This window comes from Pseudorasbora parva, chromosome 6 (genome assembly GCF_024679245.1).
Source record: "Pseudorasbora parva isolate DD20220531a chromosome 6, ASM2467924v1, whole genome shotgun sequence".
Classification (NCBI taxonomy): domain Eukaryota; kingdom Metazoa; phylum Chordata; class Actinopteri; order Cypriniformes; family Gobionidae; genus Pseudorasbora; species Pseudorasbora parva.
Window position 1 is genome coordinate 22,250,950 of NC_090177.1, and position 11,256 is coordinate 22,262,205.

Here is an 11,256-nt window from a genome sequence, read left to right on the forward strand (position 1 = left end):
CCATCACTGACTGTGGGTACTTGACACTGGACTTCAGGCATTTTGGCATTTCCTTCTCCCCAGTCTTCCTCCAGACTCTGGCACCTTAATTTCCGAATGACATGCAAAATTTGCTTTCATCTGAAAAAAGTACTTTGGACCACTGAGCAACAGTCCAGTGCTGCTTCTCTGTAGCCCAAAAGTGGCTTGACCTGGGGAATGCATTTCCTGCACACGCCTGTGCACGGTGTCTCTGGATGTTTCTACTCCAGACTCAGTCCACTGCTTCCGCAGGTCCCCCAAGGTCTGGAATCGGTCCTTCTCCACAATCTTCCTCAGGGTCCGGTCACCTCTTCTCGTTGGGCAGCGTTTTTTGCCACACTTTTTCCTTCCCACAGACTTCCCACTGAGGTGCCTTGATACAGCACTGTGGGAACAGCCTATTCGTTCAGAAATTTCTTTCTGTGTCTTACCCTCTCGCTTGAGGGTGTCAATGATGGCCTTCTGGACAGGGTCGGGTCGACAGTCTTGCGGTTTTGAGTAATGAACCAGGCTGGGAGTTTTTAAAAGCCTCAGGAATCTTTTGCAGGTGTTTAGTTAATTAGTTGATTCAGATGATTAGGTTAATAGCTCGTTTAGAGAACCTTTTCATGATATGCTAATTTTTTGAGACAGGAATTTTGGGTTTTCATGAGCTGTATGCCAAAATCATCAGTATTAAAACAATAAAAGACCTGAAATATTTCAGTTGGTGTGCAATGAATCTAAAATATATGAAAGTTTAATTTTTATCATTACATTATGGAAAATAATGAACTTTATCACAATATGCTAATTTTTTGAGAAGGACATGTATACACATGGGTGTGTTGATGGACATTCACTTGTTAATGCTGCTGGTGAGAAATTACAGTTGCAACATCGCATAATGTACCTCAAAGTTGTGTTGTGATTGTGAATCACTGAGGATTGATATGGTAAAATCTGTCATAGTTACTGTCTTTATGCTGTGTGCAATCACTGAGCTTTAAGGGTGCGTTCACATTTTTAGTTCGGTTCGTTTGGTTCATATGGTTCAGACCAAAAAACAAAACATATATAGTCTTGGTCCGCTTAGCGTTCACACTGGCATTTTTAACAGCAAACCTAAAGTTATCGAACCAAAGGCATAGGGATACGGTCACAACCTGATTGTTCAGTTTTTATGATGAATATTTCATGACTGAGCTTGCTTACCAAACAATTAAAACAATGCAGTGTGCTGAATTAAACGCGGCCATTTTATGTATGTATATGGTTTTCTTTTTACCAGCTGAGAACTAAAATGTTCAAAACATTCAAAAAAGCACCAGAATTTCCTCCGTTGCAGAAATGAGGATCTGCTGCAAAAGAGACGGCAATTCTGTCGTCTGTTTGGGCAACACAGGTCCTTTATTGAGAAGAACCATATGCTTTTTGTGCATTTTCGAAACATGCTCGTCGGACCAAATATTGATGAGGCACTTTACCTCCTCGTTGCTTCACGTTTGCACTCTACTTATTCTGGATACACTGATCTGTCCGTATGGTCAAATCAGCTGACTTGTAGCATTGCATCTTGTGACATTACGTCCTGTTTTTGGTTTGCTTACATGTCTTTGGTCCGTGTTGCGTTCATATAGCCTATCAATTGAAATGCACCAAAGTTTGTTTGGAAGTGGACCAAGACCCATCTTTTTAGCGGTCTCGGTCCGCTTGTTTGGTGCGCAACAGGCTTCGGACGGCAGCGTTCACACATGTTCAAATGAACCGCCCTAAGCGAGCAATTGCACTAGGGTTTGTTTTAATCAAACTAAACATGACAAGTGTGAACGCACCCTAAGAAGCCTCCGGATGGAGCTGAAGTTCAGTTATGGTAATTAGCGCTTAACTTCAGAAACACTGTAATGTAGACCAATCACAAACAACTGAGTCATCTGGCCAATCAGAGCAGAGGCTCACAGAAAGGAGGGACTTAGAGAGACTGATTCATCCATCCAGTTGTTTGAGAATATGGAAAATATGGTGGTGCAAATGTATATTATGAGAAAATTAAAGTTTTTTGACCTTTGACGCATGTAAACCTGTTGTACGAGATCTCCAAAACAAAACTGGGGGCAATAATAGGGGCACTTTAAAACACAGTTGTTTGCACACACTTGATGTAAATGTGGTTTAAATGGTCTGAATATGTATGTATGTGTTAAATATATTTAATGCATACTCAGTTATTTTTAGTGACTATCTCACCAAGTGTCTCAGTGACTGTCTGCGGTATCACATCTTTCAGAACTTCACAGTTAGTATGCAGGGCAGGGTTACAGTTCATCTCTAGCAGCCAGACCTGCCCAAAACAAGCACACAATCAAGTGACTTCTCAGGTACAAAAATAAAATAAAACAAGCTATTTTCTTACGGTGACCATAATTCTGTAATGAAAACATTTTGTACTTAAGCAGTCAAAATGTATGAATGTGTGTGTGTGCATATAGATATATATAAATATAAACTGTGTGTGTGTGTGTGTGTGTGTGTGTGTGTGTGTGTGTGTGTGTGTGTGTGTGTGTGTGTGTGTGTGTGTGTGTGAGATAACAGGTCATTTTGTAAATTATCTAAATAACTGCATGGATCTAATGCAATAAAATAAAGAGAAATCAAATCTAGTAAAAAAAAAAAAGAAAGAAAATGGAATCTTTTGAACCGTTTACATGTCTAGTCAGACTTTTCTTTTATGATGAGTACCAACAAAAACCCATTAGTTTACTTTCTGAGACATTTTCACCAGTAGATGGCAGTCTTACCCTACTCAAATTGCTCTATTCATTTTAACAGTAAATATGTAAAAGAATATTTCTATTTTTTGTGGTCAGTGCAGAGGAAACAGTCTGAACATGACAAGATTACAGACTGACACTGAGTGTAAAACACTTAGGTAGAAAGCATGTTAAGTATTGGATATTTCAATGCAAGGCTTTTAAGGTACTGTTATGGACTTTTTATATTATGGTGTGTAATATCTTCATATATAAATGTCATTGGTTGTTATGTGTGCATCCATAATGATCTGGTAACCTGGAGACCAGAATGTGCCTGGCCTGGGGAACGCATGTTTACGCTGACAGTACACGGGTTGCCTGGCAACAGCTTGGCAGGGATTGAATTTAGGATGCTCCATAGGGGGACAACTGGCCTCTGAACATCATGTTTCCAGAGAATCATGCAAGCATTAGAAAACTGTATCATAATTGTCTTGAAGAAACTAAAGAGGATTAGATTACAGAAGAGATAAATAAAGACTTTATGTTTGTAATGCGTCTTAGCACATTCGGTGGATAATTCTAAAACTAATCCCCTGTGCTGACTCCGTTATGCCTGTCAGGCTTCACACACACACACACACACACACACACACAGGTTTGTTTTTGTAAATTGTGGGGACATTCCAGAGGCGTAATGGTTTTTATACCATACAAACCATATTTTCTATCCCCCTATACTAACCCTATACCCCTAAACCTACCCATCACAGGAAACTGCACATTTGTGCTTTCTCAAAAAAAACAAAAAAAACAACAACAACAACAACAACAAAAAACCCCACCTCACTCTGTATGATTTATAAGCCTTTTGAAAAGTGGGGACATGGAGTAATGTCCTCATAAGTCACCCTCTCCTTGTAATACCCATGTCATTATACAAATTTGTGTCCTGGTATGTCTCTCTCTCTCTCTCTCTCTCTCACTCACTCACTCACACACACACACACACACACACACACATCCTTGAAGTTCCTATAAACACTCCTTTTTGTCTCACCTTGAAATCCTCATCAATCAAAAAGTCACATCCAATTAGGTCAAAGTAACCAAGTTTGCAGTCCAGCTTGGCTTTAGTAGCTTGAAAGCACTGCATGATGATGTGTTGCATCCTTTTCTGCAGAATGACAAACATTTAGTAATGATGCAATTTAGTTATTAAAATCTCAAATGAAATGTTGTTGCTCTGAGTTCATATTCGCCTGTCAAAAATATCATTTTGTTTTGAGCTCCAAGATAAAATACTTCCCTTAATTTACACATCTTTTATTTTCCAATTCAGTTTCATCTCTCTCTCTCAATAAATTTGATGAGCTTCCCTTTTAATATTTCATATACTCCCAAAACCATTGTTACCATGACTACGGGACATCTGCATTCTTTCAAGTAGTTTGAATAAATCTACTTTCAGTCATTGCTTTAAAAGATACATAGACCTGATATTTTCACTTCATCTTTTAGTTTATCACTTATTATATAAATCTATATAAATATTTTGAGGATATTGCCTTTTTTGTGATTAAAAAAATATCAAACTCACTGCAAAAGGACCCAGAGCCCAATCTTTGGGCAGACCCTGTGACAGCATGTATGTCTCATTAATGTATGTATTGAAGCGCTCCATGGACCAAACTGTCTCCTCTTTTAGCAGGCTGTAGAGTGGATTTTTCTTCTGCATGTACTGCAACAAAGGACAAATTGTAGTATCTTATAGCCTAAAAACAAGCATATAGATATTAACATTAATTAGGCTTTTAAATATACACATTTTCTTACTTGATTGGTCAAGTGGGCTGTGATATTGTCAGAGTTGGGGTCATAAAGGTTACATGTCAATCGGACATAACCATGGCGAAAAAACACCATGTATGGCGAGGTGCAAGCAATTAGAAAGTATGACCGCACATCAAATTTCCGCCCTTTTATTAGCAAAGGGTTCTGGATGTACCTTAAAATAATCAGAAGAGCATACCAAAATTCATTTGTACAGATTATGTTCTTTTTTATGCATTCCAGTGTGCTCATTTAAACATAAATATGTATCAGGTATTTATTCATAATTTCATACATAATATTTAATAAATATACATTTAATTAGTATGTATTCAAACATTTAATATTTATTTATTTACTTGTGTTAAATTTGTGCATCCTTTATTATAGTGGCAAATTTCAATAAATTGTTTGCCATGCTATTCCAACATGTTCTATAAGTAGGCCCTGTCCCAAATGGCACACTTAATATGACTTTTCGGTCGGGTGTCCAAATTGTCATTAGGTTTCAGAAGGGTGCTAGCAAGCACCCCCTTTGCAGTCGATATGCGCCCTTAATGCTCACTTTTGCAGAGCCTGCACTGAAGAATTCATTCGGAATGAAAATATTTCGTCCTTAGACTTCCACATAAGATATATGTCATTTTTATTTAAAAAAATATTTACCACTTCTATTATAGATGAGCTATCAAGGAATTGAAGAGAGTTTCAACCAGTATAACAAAGTGTTAAAAACAAAATGGCCGACACTTCCTTTAAATTCCTGAAGAAATTAGAAAACCTTTCATAGGTGAGACTGTGCTGGTTTATACGGAAGCCCTGAACGGCCATGGTCGTTATCACGAGAAAACAACTTTTGTTATCTTGAGATCACAAGATAATTAACTCGTGATCACGACATAAGACAGAAAAAAAATTATTATCCATGGCCGTTCAGGGCTTCCGTAGGTTTGTGTTTTTACGTGTATTAACTCAATATTACAGGTTTTTAAACTATTTAACTAGCCCTGATTACTGGCTCCCTGCAAAGTAGATGCATGTTAGCTTACTCGGTAGCACAACTACTGTATTTTGTAATGTTGACTGATTTCTGAATGAAAAAATAAGCAAGTAGACATCAAGCTGTTTTTAATTTTTGCCTGTAGTGTTGACCATGAATTTTAGCAGGATTATAGGACACTGAGGCCATGATTCACAGCTTGATTACATATAATTAGATCTTTTGAAAATTGTCAGCTTTACTCACCGTTGAACAACCAGAGCTTGTGGCATATTGAAAGGCGACTTCCTGTTTGACTGCTTCTCTATTGAGTTCTGCAGTCGTTCTCTGAATGCTGTGCTGTCTTCTGGCATCCTCAGTAGGAAAATACCACGGCCCTGATTAAGGCCTGTCGGCTTACAGATCCACATGCTGGATTTATCATTGCATATTCCTAAAGGCCACATCAATTTTACATTCATTAGACTCTCAGTGATTATAAAGTACTGAAGATATGGTTTCAACAGTATATATTTTACTGTTTCTGTCTGTATCTATATAAAATGTAGTTATGCCTTTAAAATAAGCCTCTCTCTCGTCCTTCATATCCATGCGGAAAGTGACAGGAAGAAAGTCCTCCAGCTTCATCCTGCAAAATGTAAACCATTTTTGTATGCGGATGTGGCAGTTAGATTTAAAAAAGAGGAATATTTCAGTGATAACACATAGTAAAGTTAATATGACTGGTATTCTGATAACACTATTAAAGATTTGTGTAAAAGTATTTTCATTTTTAACCTGTTTCCACATCGATAGTTAACCTTGCTGCTGACTCGGTCATACTCTCGTAGGCTGTTCAGAAGGCCAATCTTAGTGGTCAGGACCTTATTATTGGGTATCTGGTAAAGCAACTGTCCACCTGTAAGGTAATAAACAGAGAAAGTGTAGAATGTTTTGATTATGATTGCTGTTATCTTGACATAATGAAATGTAGATCACCTGCTTTGAAGCCGTTGTAGGTAGCAAGTGATTTAGTTTCACACCACTTGAGCTTGTAGTCCGTCCTGGTCTTGTCATATATGCGCTGCCAGCCTCGACCCTCACAATATGAAACAACTCTAAGTATCAGATCAAACCAAGATTCTCAAGAGGTGTCAAATCTGTGTATTTCTTTATTTATCATTAGTCACTGGTCTATATATTGATTATATGGCCTCTCAATGACCTAATCCAAACTAAAGGCCAAAGAAAGACCAATGTGTCCAAAGGGTTTTTATTCACTCACATGGAGGCCCCATTGCTCCCCCCAAAGTAGAAGAAGGGTCCGGGGCCCCGTGGATCTTCAGGCCGCTTGTCTCTGTCCCTCTCAACAAATGAGTTGCTCACTGAACATTTATCACAAAGAAATACAAGTTATGATAACTTCAGTTTCTAAATGGTTAACAATAAAACATGGACTATATTTTACATTATTTATCGAGACATACAATGTAAAAATTAATAGGAAAATTGGTAAGGATCCTCACGTAAGAATTGTGTCATAAGGTGCGTCGGTTGGGGCGGATAATTGTTGGAGTAGTGGGAGTCACCTGATCCGACGAAGTACGTGTTTAATTAATCTCACCTCCTCTTCCTGACCCACGAATGCACGCCTGACTAGACTTAACCCTGCATCATGATGTCTAGTTTGTTTGTTGGCACTGAGCCATTTTACAGAATGCTGCTTAACTACAACTACTGTGGCGTATCAGTATTTGAGCTCAGAATTTTGGGACATTTGGTCTTCATATCACAGTCGGTGGAAAATAGTTGGGCTAGGACTCTGGCAGAAATCATGTTCATGGATGCATTAATATTACTTTAGTCTGAAGCATGCAGAACAGAGTGTTGTGGAGCTGAGCAAGGCCGCTGGAGCGATTGTTATGCAAAAAAAATGTTTGCTTTTCTGGTCATGAGTATGAGGTAATATGTATTATTAATAAATAATTTTATACTTATTATTAATATTAAAATTATTATTATTATTATTATTATTATTATTATTATTATTGCAAATATAAATTATAAGACCATACTATTCCAAGTTGCAGTTAAAAAGTGTTTAATATGAGCACTCAGTATATTTTCCTTATAGATAAAAGTTATAGATAAAAAATAATTAATAATACTTTCTAATGTATTTATTTCAAATATTCCAGTAATTTAAGTGACTTTATAAAAGCATTTTTCTTTTATGCACTTGTCGCCTCATGGGGGCAGCCATGTTAAGATCAGCCAGACACTGCTCACTGTATCCTCTTATAAATAGACAACATTTGCTCATTCAACAAATGAATCACTGCTTACTGCTAATGGAAGGGAAGGAAAGTAATGAACAAACAGCAGTACAGAATTTATGAAAGTCTTTCCATCTACAAAAACAATAATACTCTTACACACCTGGCGGGGGTGCATCCGGATATTTTACTCCGTGCATCTGAGTGACCCGTCTTCTTCTCCTTGTCTCCTTGTTTTTCTCCTTCTGCATTTCAGCTCCATTCACATGTTGTAGCAACACAACCTCAACTCCAGCATTCAGCGGGCCGCCCTTCTCCTCCTCGTCTGATTGGCCCTGGCCGCTCATCGTCTTCTGTGTGTCCTGTCTCGGTCCAGCACCTGGCTCTTCTTCTCTGTGCTGACGGGGCTCAACCCAGCTCTCAGATGACATCACGGTCACTCCCCCCAACCAGCCCAGATCTATGGGGAAGAAAAAGGATTTTGTGCCCGACTGACCTCTGTAGAGCCAGTGATCCAGAAAACTGCAACATCAGATATGCATGGCTACATTTCAACTTGGTATTTATTGGTCACTGAAATTGCTTCAGAAAATAACCTTGAAACAGCAGTACCAAAGAATGATTTAAGCACCAACACTTATTTTAGCAAAACAATACATTAATTGACTGAGTTAAATAACTGAGTTAAGCAGAACAAACTAGAGAGAACATTTTTAGCAGTGATGGATTAGCTTAGCAGCTACTTTGAATTAAGAAAATACAATTTTTAATAAACTTACACTGATTTTGGAGATCACAAAATGTTCTGTTCCTGTTTTAAAAAGTTGCTGTCTCCAGTTGGAACATCTAAACCAGTCGGGATTGAATGATATGGGACTCAAACATTGCTTTTTCAGTCCATGTACTTAAAAGACTTTTGGAGCATGCTAACTCAAACTAGCCAGGCCAATGTAAACAACTGCTTGTTACCTAGGAAATGGTTGCCTTAGCAACAGCTACTACTGGAGGCTAGAATCTCAGAACAAAAGAATCACTCCAGGAAATGATTCTCAGTGTTTCCAACCTAACACCATTCATTATTAATTGTCTCAGAGATTACTGTTTTGGCATTACAGTAATGTGAGAATGCATTTTCAACCACAATGAATGGTGTGCACTGATGCCGTTTGTTTTATCTCTTTTAAGCTATTGTGTTCAATTAGGTGTGAAAGCATAGCCTATTAGCCATGTGGAAACTAGAGCTAATGTTGGTTAACACAAAACAAAATTATGTTGTATGTTATATGTTATTCTATAACATGAAATATCCAGATTTCAAAACGGACCCATGTCCCATAAAAAGACAATGGTTTTAATTGATCAGCATATATAAAGGACTATTGGTCTCTATTTTTTTTTCAGGGTTGCGTTGTCATGAACAACACAAAAGTAAACCGTCAAACAAAGAACAAAACCTCAATAAATATCAAGCCCAAACACACCTGTCTCTATGCAGTTATCTTAATAATAAAGATAGACGCTATAACAGACCTTATTATTCACATTCTAATTGTGCGTAACCATATTGTGTTGCATGAGACAACACGTATTTGATCTATATTTGCACTCAAGTCTGAGTCCAGTACTATAATGCCTCTCTTTAACCTATTTGTAGTTCATCACAGTTTTTACATGGCAAACATATCAGCATAATATATGAATTTTAGAGTTTGATGATCTCAATTTACTTCAGGGACATGGGACTTTTTCTTTGTAAAATAAAAATCACAAAGTTACTTTATTTCAAATGTATATGTAACTGTCCATTTATTTCCAGGTTTAAATTAGACTTTTCAGTGTGGACTGAGAGATTTGAACCTCAGTTTGTGAATGTGAATACAGATAAAGATTTTTCATGTTGTAAATGCAGAGGTGTCCGTTCACACACATCCTAAATTTCAGGGTGTCTCCTAGAAAGTGTGAAAATTACTGCTCTTCATAACAACCGACTATGTAAAACACACCCACACACCAGTGGCAGTTAACTGTAATCCCACTCCTGAAACTCATTTAAACCAGCTTCCACACAATCCCAATAGTTTCTGGTCTCTCTCATTGTAGAGTTAATCCAGTGTGATTAAGAATTCATGGAGGGAAAGAACAGGGGGGGGGGGGGGGGGGGGTGGAGATAATGTTTTTGTGACGTATGAGGACACAAATGTGTATAATAACATGGGTATGACATAGGTATTACAAGGAGAGGGTGAAATATGAGGACATTAGCCTTGTCCCCACTTTTCAAAAGGCTTATAAATCATACAGGATGAGGTTTTTTTAAGAAAGTAAAAATGCAGAATGTTTCCTGTGATAGGTAGGTTTAGGGGCAGTGTAAGGGGATAGAAAATATGGTTTGTACAGTAAAATAAAAACCAATATGCCTATGGAATGTCCCCATTTGTCACAAAAACAAACGTGTGTGTGTGTGTGTGTTTTAATATACATAATGAGTTATTTTTTTAACAGAATAAGTAATCCCGGAGGCAATTCATCAATTCAATTCTTCTAAAGAAAATGTGTCTGTACAAAAAAAGGGTATATTATGAGGGTCAACGAATAAAAAGAAAAAGGGGAATTTATTGTTTTTCAAAATGAATTAATTCTCTCATTTTAAATATTATACAAACAAAATGATTGTGTACGGTTGTTTAACTTGAGGCTACAAGCTCTTAATGCAGTGGCTTCATGTCGTCATTCAGATGTGGCTTGTAGTCATGTATGTTAGTACATTGCTGGTTTCAGCCACACCTTGCCAGTAGGCTGCAATCTGATAGACGCTGTGTACAGAGCGATGTGTAGGTGGACAAAGAAAACAGGTTTGTTTTACAGCCATGTAACTCCCCTGGCTCACCATCTGCTTATGACTGTGTGTGTGTGTGTGTGTGTGTGTGTGTGCGCGTGTGCGAGTGAGAGAGAGAGAGAGGGAGGAGACTGTCCTATTCCTTGTCTTTGCCACAAACCAGGAACTACTGAAAAGTTTATGTTCATGTAGTAAAATGCATTTAAAAAAGAAAAAGTACATTTGTTTTGGTCTTCTCAAACTAAACTTGAGACACAATGAAGTGTGGAGGAGGGGATAGGAGAAACAATGCATTTTCATGCCTTTAACCGTTGGTGAACGAGTGATGTCATCTTATTGTCATCATGCTGTGTCAACAATTCCTTGTTTGTCAGTCACTGAAACTTGATGAACTGCTGTATTAGTGAAGCAAATGCGGAGGAGCATTAATGAAATAAGAACAGCAAGAGGCCAAAGTTTCAAAGCACAAAACTAAGATTCAACAGTAGCCTCTAGAAGCCATGTAAAACAAACTTAGGTTTCTCAACAAAAGCTGGTGACAAACCCCTTATAATGATCACTAAGGCTTTTCTTAAAAGT

General features: G+C 37.7%; 1 protein-coding gene across 2 annotated transcripts in view; it reads right to left on the reverse strand.

The window, feature by feature from the left end:
* Nucleotides 1-9,590, reverse strand: part of ttll10 (tubulin tyrosine ligase-like family, member 10) — a 12,100-nt gene extending 2,510 nt beyond the window's left edge. The window contains exons 1-11 of one of the 2 annotated variants that reach the window (XM_067446232.1): nucleotides 8,621-9,590; nucleotides 8,005-8,301; nucleotides 6,851-6,950; nucleotides 6,565-6,683; nucleotides 6,364-6,484; nucleotides 6,141-6,214; nucleotides 5,833-6,019; nucleotides 4,590-4,761; nucleotides 4,354-4,494; nucleotides 3,814-3,930; nucleotides 2,248-2,341 (exon numbers count right to left, since the gene is read on the reverse strand). In XM_067446232.1, the coding sequence (XP_067302333.1) occupies nucleotides 2,248-2,341; nucleotides 3,814-3,930; nucleotides 4,354-4,494; nucleotides 4,590-4,761; nucleotides 5,833-6,019; nucleotides 6,141-6,214; nucleotides 6,364-6,484; nucleotides 6,565-6,683; nucleotides 6,851-6,950; nucleotides 8,005-8,272 (1,393 nt within the window). In that variant the 5' untranslated portion in view covers nucleotides 8,273-8,301; nucleotides 8,621-9,590. Of the gene's footprint in view, nucleotides 1-2,247; nucleotides 2,342-3,813; nucleotides 3,931-4,353; nucleotides 4,495-4,589; nucleotides 4,762-5,832; nucleotides 6,020-6,140; nucleotides 6,215-6,363; nucleotides 6,485-6,564; nucleotides 6,684-6,850; nucleotides 6,951-8,004 lie in introns of both variants that reach the window. The other variant, XM_067446231.1, reaches the window with a different exon arrangement.
* Between the last annotated feature and the right edge of the window lie 1,666 nt (nucleotides 9,591-11,256).